Source organism: Phascolarctos cinereus, unplaced genomic scaffold (genome assembly GCF_003287225.1).
Source record: "Phascolarctos cinereus isolate Bilbo 61053 unplaced genomic scaffold, phaCin_HiC Scaffold_1;HRSCAF=81, whole genome shotgun sequence".
Classification (NCBI taxonomy): domain Eukaryota; kingdom Metazoa; phylum Chordata; class Mammalia; order Diprotodontia; family Phascolarctidae; genus Phascolarctos; species Phascolarctos cinereus.
The window spans coordinates 114,600,062-114,622,970 of record NW_027555514.1 but is presented as its reverse complement, the minus strand read 5'-3'; the positions used below and the strand labels follow the sequence as shown (position 1 = coordinate 114,622,970).

The following is a 22,909-nucleotide window of genomic DNA, read 5'->3' as shown; positions in this document are numbered from 1 at the left end:
GGTCTGTGATTTCGTTTTGCAAGGATTCCTTTTAACCAATGCAGATTGCAACCTTTCCATGACTTAATGACTTGCTGGGGGAAGGGGGTGGGGGAGAGAATCTTCACCAGGTAGCCAGCCTAGGGTAATGAGCCTCTTATTTCAAGCCTCTAATTTCCAGGTACCCATTGTAATGGTTCAAGATTGTCATTAGTAAAATACAAATGTATGTAGATGATTGCTTTAGACTACATTTCTTTTTATAATACTCAAATAACATTTACAACACTTACTTTTTAAAATAGTTCACTACTGGGGCAGCTAGGTGGTACAGTGGATAGAGCATGGGCCCCTGGAGTCAAGAGGATCTGAGTTCAAATCCAGCCTCAGACACTTGACACTTAAGTAGCTGTGTGAACCTGGGCAAGTCACTTAACCCTATTGCCTAGCAAAAAACCAAGAACAAAAAACAGTTCACTAACTTGGCTAGACTAGTCTTCTGACAACAGGCACACAGTTGAGATTTTCATGACATTGCCGTCCTGCTGGTTGGGCTACTATTCCGTTTCCTTTGCTGGACCATCATTGTTGTCCCATCGATTCCTTTCTTTTTCCTCTATACTCTTAGAATGATCTTATAGGCCTTCATGGGTTCAACAATCACTTCCATTCAGTAGACTCCCAGATTGATAGATCTAGCCCTGGTCTCACTCCTGAGCATCAGTCATTTATCACCAGTTGTATTTTAGACATTTCCAAATAGATGTCCTATAGACATCTTAAATACCACATGTCTAATATATTTCCTTCATGTCCAATTATTTGCTAAATCTTCTCCAGTCTACTTTCATTGCATATTTCTCATCTTTTCCCTCATCTCCGCACATACTAGCACCACACGTGCTATTTCCTGTGCCTAGAATGCCTCCTTTTTTCCCTCCTTAGCTTCCCTCAGCTGAAATGTTTTTTCTTTTTTTTGAAATAAGAAATCTGTCCTCATCCCTTCAGTTGATAGTGCCTTGCCTTCTAGAAATTACTTCAGATTTATTTTGTATTTAATTTTGTATTGTTCCCCCTTAGGCTTCATGAGGACAGCAACTTTTTGGGGGAAAGAGGGGTTATTACCTCTAGCACCTAGCACAATGCCTGAACATAATAGTCCCTTAATAAATGCATATTCAATAGTTGATTATATCTGTCACTAGGCTTTTTAGGACCTGGAAGAGTTTACCCCAGCCTGCTATAGCTTTTGAGAAGCCAGGGTCACCTTCTTACTGTGATAAGACAACAGAGGGGGACTGCAATGCTTTGCAAGGCTGTATGTTTTTCCACTAGTAGTGCTAAATATTCCCTAAGCCATCCACAGTCCCTCACCCAGGGCCACTTGGGATAAATCAGTGGCATGAATTTTCAAGATTGTTAGTCAGAGTTGTGACAAAGTGTGTAGGCTCAGAACGGAATAAAACTAAAACTAACTGACTTATATAGATGTAAAAACCTATGATTTGGCCTCATTTGTATCATGTTCTGTCTGTACAAATTTAAACTGCCTTGCCTGCTTATTGGTAGTTTTAACTGTGCACGTTGCTCCCAGTGCTCATTCTGGGAAGAAACATACATGAATTTGGGGTGTAGAAAACAAGACGGGGAACAAGTAGCTAGCAAGTAGCTAGAAAGGTAGCTGCTGCCAGTGAATGGACCTCTCCCTCCATCCCACAAAATGCTTGGACTGCAGCAAAGAGAATTATCATTTTGCTGTGTCTGTAAAAACAAGGAAGCTTTGGCACTTAAATTTAAATCATTTTAAATTATTAATAAAAATCTTTGGTGATGCCTACATGGTTAGCATGAGGCAAAGAGGTCCAAAGGTAAGGTGGGGAGACCTGAGAAAAAACTTGGGAGTAGACATGGAAGTCAAGCTATCTGCCTAGCCACCTTTGTGATCTCATTGGAATTAATAACCAAGTTATTATTTAACACTAGTTAAATATTAACAAGGCTGGCTGTTGATGACTCCTCGGGTTGTTCTTTCCTGTAATCCTTCTCTTTTGCTACAGAAAAGCCTATTTCCAATGGCTGCCTATGTTATTATAACAGAGAAGGGAAAAGGAAAGCTGAGGGATTAGCAGTGAAGACTAATGGCGTATGCATTGTGATTATGGATCACAATCCCCACTGTATCTGTAGGCACTCAGTAAATGCTAATTGATGTTGATAAGGAGGAGAAAAATAATGGTTATCCGTTTCCATCCCAAAATGCATACTTTTTTAGGCGTTTTTAATTTTTTTAAACTGCTTTTGGTTTTATCCATTAGCATTTTTAAAGCCATTCATTGGTTTCATGGACTTGCCATTAAGCCCTTGGTTGAGGGGGTCACAGTAGGGTCCAGGAGGGTCAGTGGTGAGAGGGTGGGGGAGGGTCGCTTGTCTTGCTTCAGCATCACATCTCTTCATCTCAGACATCCTTCTCTCTTAATTTCGTGTCTACAGTGAAGCTGCCGCCCATGCTGTCGCCACACTGGCTGAGGCCACACTGCAAGGGGGAGGACAGATCGTCCTGTCTGGGGAAACCGCAGCAGCCGTAGGAGCACTTACTGGAGTCCAGGATGCTAATGGTAAGAGGGTATAAATATTTGATTGAATTTGTTCCCTGTTTCCACTTAAACCCTCAAGACATGACTGACAGCAAAAACAGCCCTACTCCACTCCCCCAAAAAAAGAAAAAGAAAAAGAAAGAGATTAAGCTTTTGTTTGAGTAGTAACCACAGAGTGCTGTTCTTTGTGGCAAACAGTTAATGCCCGGGGATCCTTTGGCCTCCTGTGGGGAGGTGGCCTAAGCTCCTGTCCATCTTTCTCATTAAGACTTTGAAAAGCAATTTAGAAATGGAAGAAGCCTGATTACTTTTCTGGCCCTTACAAGATCCCATCCGTGAGTCCTGATGAGCTCCCATAGTCCTAGTAACCTTTAATCCCGATCATCAGTAGAAGGCAACTTGGGAAAGTGTTTTCCTGGAAGAATATGTCATAGTGATGGCTGCTGAGTTGTTTATTTGGAAGAGGCTTTGCTCTTCGGGATTCTGTCAGTCTTTCTGTCCTTAAGGCAGGATAGAATGTGTCGTAGTACTATTTGCCTCATGTCAACTCTAAAGATTTGCCCACTGCTTCTATGGTGGGTCAGTTTCCCACTGTGGCCAGTTCTGATAACCTTGGTGCCATTGTCCCCGCTTGTGTCTGTGGGAATGACCTGTCCCCACTTGGTCACTATCACTCTTTTGATTGCCATGCTCGATCTGCTGCCTATTTTCTGTTGATTCACTTAGAATTTCTGAGTTTGGTCAACACTATGTAACCACACCACCATTCCCCCTTACCTCTTCAGCTTTGTGAATGCCACTGTGATTCATGACTTTTATTTGAAAGGGACAAAGTTCACTGAGTAGCAAAAACTACCCAATTCCAATTCAACTTTATAGATTGGTCACTCAATATTAGAATTTCCTCATGGAAGTTATTGCAAAGACTGAAGCAAAAAAGGAAAACCAATTCTTTGTTATGCTTATCCTGTAGTTAAATATAGTTAAAATTTGTGGTTAAATTAGGCAACTCCAATTTGAGCTACATAGTTTGGGGGGTTTTTGTTGCTTTGTGGTCCTAAAGAAAGAACAGGTAGACCAGTGTACTAGTCTGACGAGAGGCTTTGTAAAGGCACTGATAACCAAAGAAAAAAGAGTAAGGTGTACCACATGAGATAATGTGGGAGGTGACAGGGAAGGGAATGATTACATCCTCCAGAAGGGCCAAACACAGACGTATTTTAATGTGTTATTAGACAGGGGAAAAAATTAGGTATGAAACAGTAATCTACCCATTTCTCTAGGACTCTGGGCTTAGTGACATGGCCCAATGGAAGTCAACAGCCGACTGATTTAAGCTCCAAACCCCAGACCATTGCAGTAATATATGCATCTGAGAATGATCATGTTCAGAATCAAATGGGTCATAAATCAAATTAAGGAAAAGTTTGCAGAAGCTCATCCTCCTTTTAATCTGCCCATGTCTATTCCTTATTCTGAGTGTTTGTTTTAAGAATTTAAAAAAAAAACCCAACACCTTTGCAGGAAAAAGAATGATCTGTTTATTTAATATTCGTTGGAAGTGCTGTTATTTTATAACTGGCCAAAATATTTCCCTGGGTCAATTGAAAAGGGACTTTGTTATCTATTCTGTCTTTCCCTTTCTGGAGTGGGGAATTAGAATGTGTGGCTGAACTCTGATTACTCAGTCTCTCCCAACCCCATCTCTTTTACTTGCTTTTTTTTGGGGGGGAGGGGGAGGCAGTTGGGGTTAAGTGACTTGCCCAGGATCACACAGCTAGTAAGTGTCAGTGTCTGAGGCCAGATTTGAACTCGGGTCCTCCTGACTCCAAGGCCAGTGTTCTATTCACTGCACCACCCAACCCCATCTCTTTTGATAACACATTGAGTAATCTGTAGTTGCATCTTGCTCTACCTGTTAACCAGGATATAAATGATCAAGTCTGTCTGTCCCAACTTTACATATCTCTGGATACTCTATAAGCATGCCTCCATGTTGGGAGATCACGTTATTTTTTGCAAGTAGGAGAAAAGGGAATTCTGGTCTGTGGCCAAATAAGTCAGTAGGTGTTAGAGCTAGGATAGCTTTCCAACATGTGACTGCTGGGATTTTCTGAATTCTAACCTTGAAGCTTGTAATTATCATTTTCCCTGAACTCAACATTTGTCCTTCCACCTCTGCACATTTGAACAAGCCCTCTCCTATGTCTGGAATGCACTTCTTCTTCTTCGTCTCTCCTTTTTTAGAATCATTGTCCTTCATTTAAGGCTCAGGTGTCCCCTCCACTGTGAAGCCTTTCTTCATCTCCCACCACCAGTTTGATGTTCTTTCTCTCCCTGTGTCTCTGTCTCTCTCTCTCGTCACTTTTCTTTATATTTGTGTTTACTCATCTGCATACATGTACTGCAGTGGTATTTAAATTGCTTGACAGCAGGTATTGCTTCATTCTTGTCTTTGTCTTCTTAGTGTCCAGCACGTCTTGCACGTAGCAGGTGCTTAATAAATATTCGTTGAACTAAATTCGGTTCATTTTGCCTTTTCTGTCCCATAAGGTCATCAGGTTGTGTCATCCTTTGTCATAGCATTGATAAATGAAGAACAGCCATTTTGTGTGCACCTTGAGATCCTAGAGACTGAACTTGGCCAGCATCAAGTAAAACCAGAAAAAAATTTTTTTTTTAAAAACCAAACCCTGAGGAGTTCTTACGGGGAACTTAAGCTGGTTTTTTTCCCATGTAACCAAGCAGAGTCTGAGCTGGTGATGACTATTTGGGATTTTCTTTTCATCCTTGCAAATTACTCTGTGATGCCACATTTGTCACTTCTGTGATGACAGGCTATAGCTTTTTCCTGAGAACTGAGCTACCATCACCTGAGTTCTTCCATCAGGAAAACCCAGTGAATAGTTGAACTAAGTACTGTTTTTAACTGGCCTGGAAATCGACATTACTAGAGGGAAAAAAGCCCCAATTTCAGAAAGTATAGCTTTAACATAGGACTTACTAGCAAAGCACTGACCTACGATGATTCAGCTATCTTTCTGGCCTGGGGCAGAGGAGAAATTCATCGAGGGAAAAGAGGAGGGAGGCGTATGGGGCCTATCTGTACTGCTTTAGCTGGTAGTGAATAAGGCCATGGGAGATGGTGTTGAGGACAGTTTTTGGATTCAGAATTGAAGACTGTAGGACATGGTGTTTTCCAGGTGTGTGCTAACCACGGAAAAATACTAAATTCTGGGCCCTCAAGTCTAGTTTGAAAACAGACAAGGAATAATTGGACAGTATGTACAGCAGTGTCCTCATAGTTATTTTATGCTCTGTGTGTTGTCTGTGGGCCTAAAGAAGTCGTAGTCTACCTTTCCACACTCTGGCTCAATCTGAATGTGTTCACGGGTGCCGTTAAAGCTCCAATGGGCTTGCCCAGGGCTGGGGAGAACAGCTAGTGGGTAAGGTACCTAATCATATCATGAGGACATACATGTACCTCAGCTTTGGCCCGGAACGTTTTAGTTCATAATGCTGTCCTTTGGTCTGTTATTCACTTTTAACCGTTTTTGATGCAAAAACGCACCTCAGTTAAAGAGTCGTGTTACCTACACATAACTGTCTCTCCCCTAAGCTTAGTCTGACTGAGATCCATTTCTGATTGAGGAGAGGATAGTGAAAAGCAGGAACAGGGTATAGGAAGGAAGGCCGGGGGGCCGGGAGGGATGTATGTCAAAGGAACATAGCCTATTTTAACAATTATGCTGAGGGCTGGCATTGTTCATAGAAAGAAGGAAATAAGCATTTATTAAATGCCTACTACGTTCCAGGTGTTGTGCAAAATGCTTTACAAATATTATCTCATTTGATCCTCACAACAACCCTGAGAGGTAGATGCTATTATTATTCCCATTTAATAGTTGAGGATAGTGAGGCAGAATAGTGAATAGGTTGAAGAACATGTGACTGGAGAGAAGGAAACATCCTGAGAGGTAGAAATGGCAAGATCAGGCAGCTGATTAGACACGTTAGATGTAAATTGGGGTGACAAAGCATGGTGATGCCTAGTACCTCTCAAACTTGTAAAATTGTTGGATTTAAAGTTGTAATCAAGATCATGGTCCAGAGACAGGAGGGGGGGAAAAAAGGCAAGAGTCTATATATTCTGCAAACTAATTTGAATAATGAAAAGTTAGCTTCTCTAAAGGCAACCCTGTCCTGATAGTAAGGCAGGTTTTCCCAAGATCAAATTGTTATAAAATGTGTCCCAGAAGTCTGTATCTAGCTTAGGAAGATGTGTCTTTCAGTTCAGTAGATGAATATAATTTGTTTGCACAAATGTGTGTCCTGGTTTAAACAAAGGTGAAAACTGAGCTTTTGTGCTTTTGAAATTTTGATTTTCCAGTTTGGCTTTTCGGTAGTCTCTTATCATATTCTTTTTTGAACCCAAGAGGGCAGCATTGATCAATTCCCTGTTCATTTAGAACTTCTGTAGTGGAGACAGCATACCAGCAAGCTGACGTCTTTGCTTTCTCAATGTCCATCTCCATACCACATTATCATGCTACACTTTATTGTATCTTCTACCCCCTTGGGGTCCTCTTGTATCTATGATGTCAGCTGTCCACTCTCGGGTCTCAGAAGTGTGGAGATGACTGCTTCCCTGTGTCCAGCAAATGAAATTCTTTCAAGCCCCTTAACCCTCTTCCAAAGGGCTTTTAGTCGTTTAATCCTCAACTGTGCTCTTTGAGTACAGAATGGACGCAGCTAGATGGCTTAGTGGATAGAGCGCTGGGCCTGCAGTCAGGAAGACCTGAATTCAAATTCAGCCTCAGGCATTCACTGGCTGTGTGACCCTGGAAAAGGCTCTTACCCTGTGTTTGTCTTAATCCAGTGGAGAAGGAAATGGCAAACCACTCCAGTGTCTTTGAGGGAAAAAAAAACCAAAAACCCTTTCTGGGGTCATGAAGAATTGGACCTGGGGCAGCTAGGTGGTGCAGTGGATAGAGTACCTGCACTGAAGTCAGGAGTACCTGAGTTCAAATCTGGCCTCAGACCAAACACTTGACACTTACTAGCTGTATGACCCTGGGCAAGGCGCTTAACCCCAGTTGCCTAAAAAAAATAAAAGAGTTGGACCTGACTACATGAATGAATGGCAGCAGCTCTGAATAGTCAGTTTACTTGGTCCTTTTGGCATGGCCAAAGTCTGGCTACCTTGGTTTGCCTTGACAGTAGCACGGGTGATGTGGCGTTTTCTACTGATTAGTGTATCTCTGCCCATCAACCGGAGCTAAAAATAGGCCACATTAGTTCTTAACTCTGCACCACACAGACACCCAGACTACCCCTTTAATAACTGGGCTTACTGAGAACTGACACCAGGGATGAAAGGGTCCATCTCAGAAGATTCCCAGAAAGAGCACGGTATGCGGTTTCTCCAGTTGCAGAATTCACAAATCCTGTTGTTCCCTTGCTACATGACCCACGTGCAAGTGACAGGCAGGCCACCTCACAACACACATGCCAATCATTTAACATGTCTATGTCTTGATAATTTCCATATGATTTCTGGAGGGCTCCTTAGTAATGGGAAATCTGCTCCATGGCCAAGAGCATTCAGTCACAGTAGGCTCCAAAGTCTGTCACCCTTGTAGTCATTTTAACTGCTTGCTTGTTTCTGCTCTTGCAACTTCTGGTCTAGCAAAATGAAACGTTGAGAGAGTTTGTACTCTTCCCTGGAGTCACCTAGCTACTCCATCTCCCCAGTCCTCACTACAGACCTTCTGCAACTCCCTGACTCCTCCCTTGCTTGCTTTTCCCAAGAGGGTTTAACACATTTTCCATTACCAGACAGTAAGGACTCAGAGACCCCCAGCTGCCATGGCTGCTGCCATCCTGGTACCTTCCACGTGCCCTGAATTAGGGGGAAATGGACTAGAGGGTCGAGTCTGTTTAAAAATTAAATCTGATTACAAGGTATTAACATTACATTTAAAGAAATAGCCAGCAGCCCTCCCCATTTATCTTCACTGCAATATGTTCCCTTTTGTCCTGGCCTGGCCCTGGCACAGCAGCCTGGCTGTTGAAAGGCTCAGACACCCTTGATCAGTCTCTCCCCAAAGAGGGCTTGATTTGGTAAGTGGCAGCACTGAGACACTGGGTAGTCTGGGATTCTTGCTGAGGCAAACTGCCCTTTCAAGCAAATGCAGATTTTACCTGCCAAGTTACAACATATGAAACCAAGCAAGTTTGGATGGAGGGAGATTTAGGCAAGGGGATGTTTATGAGATAAGGCTGGGGGTGTGGGGTGTTTTCAAATTGTGAAGGGCCTTGCCTGCCCAGTGGAGGAATCTGAAAAGGTAGCGGGGAGCTGGGCAAGCCTCGGGCAGAGGAGTAACATGACTAGGTCTATACACGAGGAAGATTATTAAGGCAGTGATGTGAAATGAAGGGTGGATTGTAGGAGGAAGGGAGAAGAGCTGAGCAGACCTATCGGGAGGCTATTGCATTAGTCTAGGCATGTAATGAAGAGGCAGTGTGCCATATATACATCGTTACTGTTGTTTACAGAGTTCTGTGGCTCTTCCTCATGCCTTTTAATTCACTATTTTTATTTAACAACACTCAAACAAGCAAACAAAAAAATCCTGGTTTGGTTTTCCTCTCTCTTAGATCTCATTTCCTATTTAGCTATGATAATAGTTATGCTTATTACTACATGAAAAAAAACAAACCTAAGTTCAGATCTGGCCTCAGACACTTGCTAGTTGTATCACCTTGGGCAAGTTACTTAACTCCATTTGCCTCAGTTTTCTCATCTGTAAAATGAGCTAGAGAAGGAAATGGCAAACCACTCCAGTATCTTTGCCAAGAAAACCTCAAATGGGGTCATGAAGAGTTGGACACAATTGAAAACAACCAAACAACAGAATACATATAATTTTTTGGAGAAGGGATATTAATACGTATGTGTGAGTGAGTGTTAAAGGGGCAAGAGGAGTAAACAGATTAAAGGAAAAGAGTGTGGCGTCCAAAGGTGATCGTTGAGATCCCATATCTGCCGAGACGACCCAGGTGAGAGAGGGTAAATCTGCGTCTTCTCTATTGGTGAAAAATGGGCATAACTGAACCCTGAGGAGGTACCTTAGCTTGTTTTCTCTCCCCTCTATGCCTCCTCCCCCCACCCCTACCCCTCAACACTAGTCATTTGTCATTCTCAGAGGCTGTCTTTTCAAATCCCTTCCCTGCCTTAGGAGGAAAAGAATGTAGTGGGATGGTGGTCATGAGTAAATAATTTCCTAGAGATGAGGAGCTGCTGTTCTTTGACTTACTGTGTAATGAGAAAGGGGAACCAAGGTGTAAGGGCCTGTGAACACTAACCACCCCTCCCTAGTTTCACATATTGCCAAACACTTCCTAGTCAGTTCTAGGCCAAGAGTGAAATCCATGCCCTTCTCACAGTACAACCTAGTAAAGCAAGTATTCGATTTAAGTCTGTTGAATCTGGCGGGTTTTTTCTTTTTAGATCTTCCACCAGCAGATGACTTTCACGTATGTTGGGCAGCTTGAATTGTTTCCCAGTCCCCATCATACTGCAGTGTGATTACCAGGCACGCCTCACCCTGCTAGGTGCTCCATCCCCATCTAGAAACTTTGTCTTGATCGCTCCAGAGCACCGAAAACATATGAAACCAAAATACCTACACAGCTCACCTCAGAGAGTAAGCAGTCCCTAAACGAGGACAGACTAGACTATTATCGAGTGACATACAAGGCGGCATTAGTGTTATTATTTACAATCCTCCAGGTGCTTGCCCTTCTTGACCTTGGTCATAGCATCTTACTCTGTTTGTGTAGTGCTGGCTTTCTCTCTCCCTTCACACAGTCTTTGAGTCATGAGCCCAGGCTTTATAACACCTCACATAAGAGTGCACCTTCCCTGCATCTCTCCAGCTCAGCAACTTGTTCTCATTTCAGCTCTCCTCTTAAGATGATTCTTTCCAGCCTTTTCTTGACTATTGCCACTAGCATCATGGAATAGTTTTTATTATGTCTATAATTCTCAATCACTCCCTTCCCTAGTTTGTCTGATAGGTTTGTTATACATAGAACTATACTACTACATGAATCAGACATCTGTGATCTCATTCATATGAGCATGACTCATCACTTAGCAAATCTTTACTCCAAAATGACTTGAATATATGATCGTTGAGAGTTGCCAGTGGGGGCAGCTAGGTGGCCCAGTGGATAGAGCACCAACCCTGGATTCAGGAGGACCTGAGTTCAAATCTGGCCTCAGACACACAACACTTACTAGCTGTGTGACCCTGGGCAAGTCACTTAACCCCATTGCCTAGCAAAAAAAAGAAAAAAGAAAAGAGAGTTGCCAGTGGCCAAATTATTCACTCTTCTAAGGCCATGGTATTAATAAGCCTCTCATATTTGAATCCTTTCTTCTCAATAGGACCTTTCAGAATTCAGGATCACTTCCTTGTCATGATCCGGAATACTAGAAGATTATAATTGTACTGTATGAAGTTTTATGGTAACTGAAAATTGTTATTAGGAATATGTAATTTTAACCAACATAATGCATGGTGTTGCTCTGTTTAAAACAGTTGCCCTTTCTATTATGCCGTTTAGGAATTATAGAGTCCTGGAGCCAACTTCTTGTATTTAGAATGTAACCTGTGACCACTGAACTCCAAAAAGAATGTCTCGTACTGGGACCTGTATATTTTTTAGGCTGTGCTCCTACAGGACAAAAGCAACTGCTATTGACCCTCTTTGTTGGCAGGAAATTTGAAGATGTAACTGTGGGTGGGGTGCTAGGATAGACCTCAGTCAAATTAAATTTTTAGTACTACCTTTTCTATAAGTTAAAAAAAAAATGAAATTCTTTGGATATAGTATAACGATATTCCCCATTTAGAATAACAAATTTCTTTTTAAAGGAGGCAAGGAGGATTTGATAGACCTGAAAAGATCTCTTCTTGATTAGGAAAAGAAGAGAGTGACTCAGTGCTGTGGACTGGGAGAGGGGTGGGGGAGGAGTACATTATGAAGGATGCAACCTGAGCTGAATGGGAAGCTGGCTAGAATCCTGTGAAACTGCTGCATAGTGTATAGCATCTTGAAAGCAGAGAATGTTTCTCTCTGTATCCCTCCCCACCCCCACACTGGAAAAGAAGGTAAAATCCCTTCTCAGTTAACTTTCCAGGCAGGGTCCTTCCCAATTAAGTTAGCTTCCTTTCCTCACTAATTGTTTTCATCCTAGGAGGCATTTGGATACATCTTATATTAGGAAATTCTGTTTTGCTTCAGGACCGTTGTCTTTTGCTTGAAAAATGAGCACAAATGTTTGCGTTGTTCTTTTTTCTTCATTTCTCTCCTTTTTTACTTCTCTTTCTCTTTCTCCCTTTATTCCACTTTCTCTTTCTCCCTTTATTCCATCTTAGATATAGAACTACATTTCACTCGCAGGGAAATAGGAGGGAAAGGGGAAAAGGGAGAAAGGGGATTTGGAGGGAGGAGGGTTTGGTTTAAGGAATGATTAGTGCTAAGCTAAACAAACTAAGGATATACTAAAAATATTTCTGACCTTTTTCGAGGAGACAAAGAATGGAAGGCTGAAGGGGTAAACAGGTTATGGTATATAAATAGGATGGGAAACTATTGTGCTGTAAGAAATGCTAGAGATGGTTTCAGAGAAACCTGGGAAGACATACGCTAAAACAGAGTGAACAGAACCAGGAGAACAATGTTACAATATGGTAAAGACAAACAATATAGTATAAACAAACAACTTTGAAAGAATTAGGAACTTGGATCAGTGTAACAGCCAACCATGATTTCAGATGATTAATAGTAAAATATCCTACCCACATCCTGATGGAGCGATGAAGGACTCAAGAGTGTGGAATGAGACATCAGTTTTTTTGTTTTATTTTTTGAGATGGCCAGTGGGGAAAGTTGTTTCAGTTGATTATATTTGTAACAGAATTTTTATTTCTTTCTCAATTGGGTGGGGAGGGTATTGGAGGGAACAGGGTGTGTGTGTGTGTATATGTATGTATGTGTGTGTGTGTGTGTGTGTGTGTGTGTGTGTAAAACTTAAGAAACCCAAAGCAGCCTTAGATGAAAACTCAATATAAGTCAACATGAGTGTGATATGACATCCAGAAAATGAGATCTTGTATTGCATTAATAAAAGGAATAAAACATTTAACAATAGTAATGGTAGGGGCATCTAGGTGGCGCAGTAGATAGAGCACCAGCCCTGAAGTCGGGAGGACCTGAGTGCAAATGTGGCCTCAGACTAAACACTTGATACTTACTAGCTGTGTGACCCTAGGCAAGTCACTTAACCCCAATTGCCTAAAAAACAAAAAAAAATAGTAATAGTAGTATTTTGTGTTCATATGGCATTTTAAGAATCCCCCCAAAACAGTCCTATGAGGTAGGATAATAAAACTTGCATTACTTCATTTTACAGATGAGGAAACCGAGGCATAAAGAAGTGAAGGGATTTGCCCATAGTCGGATAGCTAAGAGGTATTGGAATAAGGATGTAAACTTAAGTCTCATGATTCCAAAACCAGTGTTCTTTCTTTAATAAATGCTTTTTCATTCATTCATTCATTCATCATGTTGCTTTATTGTTTCTTTCTCTTGGTGATTGGCTATTTTCATAGTTGTTTTATGGAATAGAGCTATCTTATCTGTGCTTTTTTTTTTTAGCTTCAGAAACATAAAATTCATAACACTTCCTCGAAGCAAATATATATATATATGTATGTATATATACATATATATGTATATATACATATATATATATTAACATATAGCATTTAAATTCATCCCCAAAATCTGAAGTGGAATATGGAAAACAAATGGTCTGAGATTATAAGAAGTTAAAGACCCTAGCTTCACTTATTGGAGCTGGTTGCTGGGGATCGCTTAATTTCCTTATCAGTTTAGGTGTGTAGGTATTAATACCAGACTTTCTCCTTGGCAACAGCCTCAATCCCTCCCCTTCCTGCTTCTTTTGTTGTTGTTGTTGCTGTTGCTGTTTTTTTGTTTTTAGGCAGTGGGGTTAAATGACTTGCCCAGGGTCACACAGCTAGTAAGTGTCAAGGGTTTGTTCTGAGGCCAGATTTGAACTCAGGTCCTCCTGACTTCAGGGCTGGTGCTCTATCCACTGCGCCACCTAGCTGCCCCCCCCTGCTTCTTACAACACACTTTTCTCCCTCCTTCCTCTGTCTCTCTCTGTCTCTCTCTGTCTCTCTCTCTCTCTCTGTCTGTCTTTCGCTCTCGCTCTCCCTCTTTCTTTCCCTTGCTTTCACTCATCTTCAATCTATGCTTCTCTACTGACTTCTTCCACCTCAGAAAACATGAGGGTTGAGTGGTAGTAAGTAGCACAGTCAGCATTCAGACTTGGTCATCTCAGTCCCAACCCAGGGTGCTGCCCCTTCAATGTACCACACAGCTTCCCCTTATCTGTGTACATAAGGCGTCTCCCTGAGCAGACTGTAAATTCTGTAAGGGTAAAGACTGCATCGTTTTTCATCTGTGTGTCTCGGGTATCTACCGCAGGTGCCTTATACATTGTTATTGTTCGGTCATTTCAGTAGTGTCCAATTCTTCATGGCTCCATTTGGGGTTTTCTTGGCAGAGATACTGGAATGGTTTGCTATTTCCCTCTCCAGCTTGTTTTACAGATGAGGAAACTGAGGCAAACAGAGTTAAGTGACCTTCGCGGGGTTGCTGACAAGTGTCTGAGGCTCAGATTTGAACTCGGGTCTTCCTAACTCCAGACTTGGCTCTCTGTCCACTGCGTCAACTAACTGTCTGCCTTACACATAGTAGACACTTAATAAGTGTTTATTGAATTGAGTTTGTGGATAGAACACACATATTTGCTTCTCCCATGGAAAGTGAGAGATTAGTTGTGAATTGATTGATTGTGTATGTGGTGGGGTGAGGGAGACAGGATCTTTTTAAAGAGCCAGAATAGTCATTTCAAGTGTCATTTCTCTAACTCTCTGAATAATTCTCTCAATCTCTTAAGCAATAGAACATGGTTTTTTACAGTGTAGGTGACTGAAAATTAACATTTAGAGAATGATGTAGATGTTACCGTTGCTTTGCAGATGGACTCATTTAGAAGCAAGAAACAGACCTCTTAAGACACTTCCCATTACTTGTGGCCTGTAGTAAATAGACCATTTATTAACTGTCAGTATAGTCTGATCTTGGACTCTTTTCTTTGAAAAGATCACTGGCTGTGTGACTCTGGGCAAGTCACTTAACCCCAATTGCCTCACCAAAAAAAAAAAAAAAAGAAAGAAAGAAAGAAAAAAAAGGATATAAATTCTAGCATGCCATTCTTCTTCCCCAAACATATGGCTCATAGCATTCTCAACCTCTCTTAATTCTGGTACCTTCCCTCTTAATTATTTTCTATTCTGTATATTGTCTGTTCACACATATGTGTTTGTTTGTTGGCTCCCTCCTTAGACTGTAAGCTCCCAGAGGGCAGGGACTGTCCTTTGCCTCTTTTTGTATGCACAGAGCCTGGCACATAGTAGGTAGGCTCTTGATAAATATTTATTGCCTGACTGACCATTAGCTCAGAAGTTCATTATGGACAGGAACCATACCCATGGTTTTTCTTCTTGCACTGTATGTAAAAGGTGATTTACTTGAAATGAAGAGAAACCTGAGTACCTAGGCGCTGTGTGTAATCAGCTCCTTTAGATGATACTTTGTAGCCACACTGGTAGGTGCTCAGGTATCAGTTGAGAATGGCCAACCGTGAGGACACTCCCACTGCACACGTTGCAGCCCAGTCATTTAAACTAGTAAATGGGCCCAAAGCAGCTTACAAATTGTCCCTCTCTGGCGAAGCACAGAGTTGCTGATGCCTTCAAATATTTTGGCTGAAAAAACAGGGTGAAGGATTTTTCTGAAAACGTGCTCCTTTTCTGTTGCCCTTGTCCAAGGAGGTAGACATCCATAAGTGGCATGGACTGCTCCTGGCTTGTCCTGCCCCCTGCTGCACTGTGGAGGGCAGTGTGAGCCCTTCCTCAATCCTGTCTCCCAGTGACCTTCTCAGCTTGAAGACAGCTTGGCTTTGCTAAAAAGCAGCTCATGTGACTGCAGTAATCCGCAGCCAGTAAACAGCTGGGCAGGATGGTTGCGAGAGGAATTGGCCTATTTTCCCCCTGCACTGCAGACTTTTAAGAGCATGAGAACCTGAGATTTGAGGTATCAGTGTGGACAGCAGCATCAGCTACTTCTCAGGTCTCCCCTCCTATAAACCCAGCTCTTTAAACGTTCACAGTTTGACTCCCCCAAATGCATATTCATTTCTTATCTAGCCATAGGCTGTTTCAGGTGCTCTGGCTGGTTTTATAATAGCACCAAAAAAGATCGAATATCCTGGGACCCAATGTGTCTTTAGGCTGGGTGGAGCCACTGCCATTGAGAGAGTTTCGGTTTTCACACTGTGACATACACACTGCCGTGAAATGGGGATAATGTGGGTCAGTTCCAAGATGCTTTCCAAATCCAGAGCACCCAGAAGATAATACTCTTCTCCTTTCCTAATATATTTTAACCCTAGTCCCTTTCTTGGGGGAGGAAGGTGGTGACTCTGATTTGCTCTAACCTATCCCTACCCCCTTCGCAATGACCTCCTACAGCTTCTCCTTATCCTCTGTTATCCTGCTCCAGAATAGCTCTCCGAAGGACATGGCTGTTTCCCTGCATCTGTTTTCCCGTCCCCTCCCCCAGGGAGATGAGCTGATAGCACTAGTTTGAAGCATAGTACAGAATGTTTTAGCCCTGCTCTCCATACCAGCTCTTTGCCATACTTGCCTGGTTTTTTAGTATCTTTTGTTCTACCCTCTCTCCCCACCCCCCCTTCATTGGGTCCTCGGTGTCACTTCTGAAGAACTGGGATTACCCTTGATCAACTTATTTAATTATTCCCTATGTTTCATGCTTGCATACCTTGGGTTATCATTAAAGGAAAATATGGTCTCAGACACTGCTAATAGCAGGGTCTAGTTTGTGGGCTATTCACAGAGAAAGGAGGGAGAAGAATTAATCTTTAGAAGGAGCCATCGAAGCTTGTTTGTAAAACATTCTTGGGGCCACATTCCTTGTGGCTAGAGTTACCGGTACTTTCCCTTCATTCACCAGACAAAACCCACAATTCCAGTGGTTTATAGTTGGTAATGATTGTTTGCAGTTGGTGCTTTTCCTCTCAGGTGAGGTTACCTCCAACCAAAGGTGTTTGACTGACATCCCTCAGCACGACCCAGGCAAAAGCTTTACTCCCTTTCCTGGATGGGCCTTCTGCCCAGTAATGAAAGTATCACCACAGCGCTCGCTATTTCTGTTTCTCTCTGTCCTCTCTCTCTCTCTCTCTCTCTCTCTCTCTCTCTCTCTCTCTCTCTCTCTCTCTCTCTCTCTCTCTCTCTCTCTCTCTCTCTCTCTCTCTCTCCCTCCCTCCCTCCCTCCCTCCCTTTCTCCCCTTCCCTCTCTCAGAGCCTCCCTCCTAAGTCTGCATTCATCGTTGCCTTTAGAAATCTAACAAGTTTTCAATCAATCATCCTTTTTGGCATAAAAATAGTCTCTGATCCTGCTTGTGATATCAGGGAATGCAGGGCCAGCGAAATAAGGGATTCCGTATATATACTTTAAAAAACTACAGGATACATAACATAAAATGATATCTATATAAAAGCATATATATGTATATTAATGATGATCAGAAAATAATTTAGAGAGATGGCCATAAAATTTAACATTCTCTTTTTGTGCCAAGTTATTTATAGGCATAAAAAAATTAAATGATTAAAATGGTGGGATGAGCACAAAGGCCCAAGCTGCTGAAATGATAGCTTATCTGTATATTACTTTCTGTTCTGAGCAATTTTTGCCTAGGTATGTGCTCTCTTAGACATTTGTCACCAGTGTTCAGCTTTTGTAAAGTTCCTATTGTGCTGGGTGTCAGGAAAGATACAGATTTTCCTCATGGAACTCACAACCATACTGAAGGCTAGATGTCACAAAGGCAGTTCCCAGTAGCTGTTTTTAGGACTTCAACATGAGTCGCCCACATCAGAGAAAGCTTCCGAGAACAGTAGTGAGCATTTGCATGTGTGAGCTTCTAGGTGTCCGAGCTGTATCAGGCCCTTATCTAGTCTGTCCTTCACTGAATGTGTCAGCCATTCTCTCTGTGCTTCAGAATAAGGAGCCAGGCTCTTGTGCCCAAACTGCCTATGCCTAGCAGGAGTCAGGCATAAGGTCAAGAACAGAATACCACAGAGGGAGTCAGACAAGCTGTGTTAGATCTGTGTTACAATGGAGAGATTCTCCAAAAGTTTCTACCACTTGACCATCATTTGCCAGGCAAAAAAATCACCCCCATATGTTCATGGCTAAGTTAAATATTTCATGTCACTGCCAAATCCCTTGAAGTCCATAGGGCTTTCTGATGGTTTGGATTTAATGGTTTGGATTTATTTTGACCTTAGTAAAATTATAATTGTGAAAGTTAGTCCAAGCAGACCTTTTTTGTGTCTGTAATCATAGGTAGCATTTTGCAAGAGATTTTTAGGTGCCCCACCAACACCAGAGCCACATATGATTGAGTTTATGAAAATTATCTCTACCAAGACAATGATGGAGCTTCATTAAATATGTAATTAATTTGCATCAGCACAGCCACTGAAATAAAAAAAATAAGCATAAAAATAACTACCATCCTCTGAGCTTCCTGACAAATAGTTGGCAGAGGGTAGATTTTGTTTGTTTGTTCATTTGTTTATGCTTTCACTAGAATTTTGGTGAAATGTCAATGCACTGTTATTACTCCTAATATTTTGCACACCCCCAGTAAGGTAATATTGGCCCCTGATTCTCAGGTTACTATGGCAAATACAGTGCTTCATTTCTCCCGTTTGTTTAATAAGAAGCAAATGTGCAAAGCTGAAGAGCAGCAGCCTGGCAGAAGCAGTTATCTGAAAAGGATGAATGGTCTTCCTTTTTGTTTGATGTGTTCTCTTCGCCCACCCCCCTGCTCTAGCTGGATATCAAATGAAGGTGTGGTTGTGGTTGGAGTCTGTAAAGTGAATGTCTAAGTGGCACCTGCTTCATTCACTAGGTCTGCTTTCCAGGTGCCCTCCCACTCCACATCTGCTCCTGACAAAGCCTCTTTTCTCCTCCTGTTGGCCCATCGAGAGTGCAAAGGCCTGAAAAGAGGCAAGCCAGATTCGAAATTCTGCTTTGCCGGCAGCATCTCCAGTGACATTCTAATTATCCAAATCTTCATTATTAGTGAGGCCCCCACTGAAAGTTTGCACAGTAGGGTTGAAGGGGGAGGGTAGGGGAAGCATCCTTTCAGTTGTAAAATGAGCAAATTGAATCTAGGATTCCTTGAAGGAGCTTAAATATGGAAGTTCAGACACCCCTCTGAACATGACTACAAAGACTGTGCTATCAGATTGGCTTAAGTAAAGTGGCATCCAGTCGTTCTTCTGAGTAAGCCCAACCTTGTACTCTGAAGTGCTGGTAAGCCAGAAGGAATGCTTAGTGAAGCTGGACAGCTTTCAGATGCAGATAGATTTCCTCATTTGTTCTCTGTTGGGATTTTTTTCTTCCCCTTTAAAAAAAAACTGGGGATGGGGGGAAGGGCAGCAAAGGAAAGAACCTGTTTCTCTTTGACTTGTCAGCCATGAATGTTGCTCTGGATGTTAACAGAAATATGTCCATTGTGGAATGAGCAAGGGAGATGCTGGGGAAACATATTTTAGATGAACACCAAAAGTATCCAGTTACAGATTGAGTTTCCCTCCAAACAATGACAGCCCTCATGGTATTACACCATGTGTGTTGTGAGACTTATGTACATATATGACATTAGATTGGCTATACTTGAAGCTGTGGAAGGAGTTTGAGGGTCAGGTGGGCCTGAGCCCCTCTCAAAGCTTCATTTTCAACCACTGGTCCTGTGTTGTCACCTCCTTTCAGCAGTGATCTCTTCCTAGACCCTATCTCCCCTCCCCCTCCAGACCTCCTGGAGTAGTGAATTGCATCTAATGAGTACAGTGACCTCAGTTCTTTAGGAACATTGGGTTTCAGTTGTCCTACCCCCATGGCCTCCCCTTCATTCCTTGAGCTATCTTGGCCTTGTTGCTTGACTGGGGCCTCCCTTTCCCAGCAAAAGAGAGGCTGTTGATGACAGATCACATAAAAACTGTGCCACCACTTACTTGCTAAATTCTGTATGTGGGTGTTCAGACAAAGTGCAGCATTTGTACAACATGTAGAAATGGGTGAGACACTAATAGAGGCCATAACCAAGCTAGAGCCCTTAAGAGTAGCCCCTAACTTGAAGTTCACCTCTTTTCCACCTGTTTACTCATATTTTTCTGTGCCACATGGGAATTCCCAAAAATTCAGAATGCCTCATTTTATTAAGCAGAGCTTTATATTCCCAGCTCCTCATGTGTGATCAAGAGCAAGTATTTGACTTCATTGTTTGTTTGTCCTCCTGTACAGTAGCCCTGTCAACTGGTGTGTTAAAGGTAATGGCAGTAAACTGCTTCAAGCTCCTAAGAGTACGACCACATGGAAATAATAATAGTGGCTCAAATTAATATAATGCCTTTCTTCCAATGTGCTTAAGTCACTTAAATGTAGTCTTACCTTCTCACAACAGTTGTGAGAAGAGTAACCTATCCTGCTTTCTTTTGAGGGCAGGTAAATCATGGATTTTATAGAGACTTAGTCAACTCTTAGCCAGTCAATTTATGAAGCACCTACTTTGTGCTTCATGAAGACAAAAGTGAAATCCTTTCTGCCCCCAAAAAGTTTAGATTTTATTAGGGGAAGTATATATTCATAATATAAATGTAATCTATGCAAATGAATACCCAGGTAGGTAGGAGAGGGAGGTCACTAGCAGCTAATTCCGAGAGGAAGAAGAACCCGTACAAAGGATACCAGAGAGGAAGGACCAGAATGATGGAGATGAGAGGGAGGAAGAAGGGCCCGGTGGAATGTCAAACAGGAGTTTCTTTAGTCTCAGAGAGAATAAGAGTATATTGAGTAGGGAATGTCAAGGTTAGACTTTAAGAAATCCTTTTGTGTATAGCAGATGGATCAGAGCCCTTTGCAGTAATGCAGGTGAGAGGCAATAAGGGTCTGAATTAGGGTGGTGGCTGTGTGAGAAGGGGAAAGAGAAATAATAAGATGCATATTACCTGCATTGTGGCTTATCTTGGGCACATCTCCATCACTCCCCTCACCCAGCTGATGTGGACTGATGGACTACATGCCAATTTCATGTTAGTGAAAGTAAAACATAAGGTAAGCATAGGGAATAGGGATGAGATACTGGAATTGTAACTTAAGACTGTGCCACTTTGTCGGTTCCAAATTACAGCCAAGAATAAAAGACAAAGAGTTGATTTTTAGGAAAATAAATAGGTATAGAGACTGGACCTGTGGTTTCACTCATGTAGGGAACTCCAGGATGAGGAAACTCCTTCTATCTAAGCATTTTCTTTGTTGCCTAGAGCAGTGGGAGGTTAAGTGACTTGCTGTGCATCCGCAGTCGTTCTGTATCAAAGGTAGGACCTGAACACGGGTCTTCTTGCTTTTGAGGCTGACCTCTCTATCTGCTACATCATACCTACCTGAAACATAAGTAGGAAGGCAAATATACTATTAAAAATAGTATCATTAATTCCAAAACATTTTATTAGATTATATGTGGTACTTTTGAATTATATGTTCTTTTATTAACACATTAGTAAATGCTGACTACATATGTTATACATGTCCACATTGTTAAGAGTTTGGGGTATTAGGAGATCTACCACAGAGAAAATTTTAAAAGCCTTACAAAGATGGATATCAAAGATTGCTTTAATCTTGTGAATTGGATGTCATTCTTGGAGGAACAGGATTCTTCTGCCACCTTTTCCACATGACTTAGCAAAACCAACTAGCTTCCCTAGCTGTTCACAGGCTGCCATGCAGATAACAGGTAGTGTTTTCCCCATCTTTGGGTCGCCACTTTTTAAAACTTGTATTTTGTTGTCAAGGCTTCTTTGTGGCAGATGATACCGATCACAAGTGGAGTATAATTGAGAATATCATCAGTGAATTAGTTCTTGTGAGGGAAAAAGGGCAAGAGAAGCAATTGGTTAGCCTAGCAACACTGAGAGATTGAAGGCTGTAGGTGGGCTTCACAGGTGGTGGATGTTGTGTGTTTCATTCTCATTGCCTGTGCTGGGATGTTTTTCTCTTTTTTCTCATCATGGATTTGGGGAATATTAGAATTCTAAACTTCTCGCTTTGGATATGGTTAAGATAAGCAGGATATTGTTTGATCTTTGGCCAAAACTATAACCCTGTATTTTATCAACATACTTAATCAATAGCTAGTGCTGTCTAAAAACATTAGCACTTAATAAACATTTTAATTCTTTAATGCCTAAAGACCATACAGTACTCTCATTTACTTCATCAGTTGAGGTAAACATTGCTCTACCAGTTAACCAAATCCTGAGCTAATTTTTTAATGTTATTTTTATTGATTTGTTTTATTTTTTGTACTGAATTTACTTTCAAATATATTCCTTCTCTCTATGCAATGTGCTACTCCTTTCAAGAAAGATCAAAAAAGGGGAAAAAAGCAATTAAGCATTAACTGAGACAATATTCCACTCCCATAGTCTCCTAGTTCTATAATGAAAGAAGGAAGGTGCATTTCCTAAACTCTTTTCTGACACCAGTTTAATCATAATTATTCAAGAGTTGGGTTTTTTCTTGTTGTTGCTCCATTCACATTGTGCTAGTCATTATGTCATCTTCCTCTTTCTGCAAACTTCACTTTGTATCTGTTCATTGAAGTGTTTCCATGCTTCTCTGATTTCTTCATAATTAGTTTCATGTAGCATAATAATATTCCATTCATGTACCGCAATTTGGTTAGCCATCCCTCCATCAGTGGGTACCTACTTTGTTTCCATTTCTTTGCTACCATAAAAAGTGTTGTTATGACTATTTAGAAGTATATAGGATCTTTTTTTCTTCCTTGGTATTTGCCTAGCAATAGAATCTCTGGGTCAGAAGATATGTGCATTTGTACCACTTTTTTTTTTTAGCATAATTCCAAAATGTTTTCCATAAAGGTTGAGCCATTCACAATTTATTAGCACACCTGTCTTCCTGCAGCCTTTCCAACATTGACTGTTTTCATTTTTGTCATATTTGCCAAGTGTGAAACGTGTGATATGAAACCTGAGGGTTGTTTTGACTTA

General features: G+C 41.6%; 1 protein-coding gene across 2 annotated transcripts in view; it reads left to right on the top strand.

Annotated features, from left to right (window-relative positions):
- Nucleotides 1–22,909, top strand: part of NRF1 (nuclear respiratory factor 1) — a 143,907-nt gene that overhangs the window by 110,126 nt on the left and 10,872 nt on the right. For both annotated transcript variants that reach the window (XM_021002299.2, XM_021002300.2), the window contains exon 10: nt 2,470–2,594. In XM_021002299.2, the coding sequence (XP_020857958.1) occupies nt 2,470–2,594 (125 nt within the window). The remainder of the gene's footprint in view (nt 1–2,469; nt 2,595–22,909) is intronic.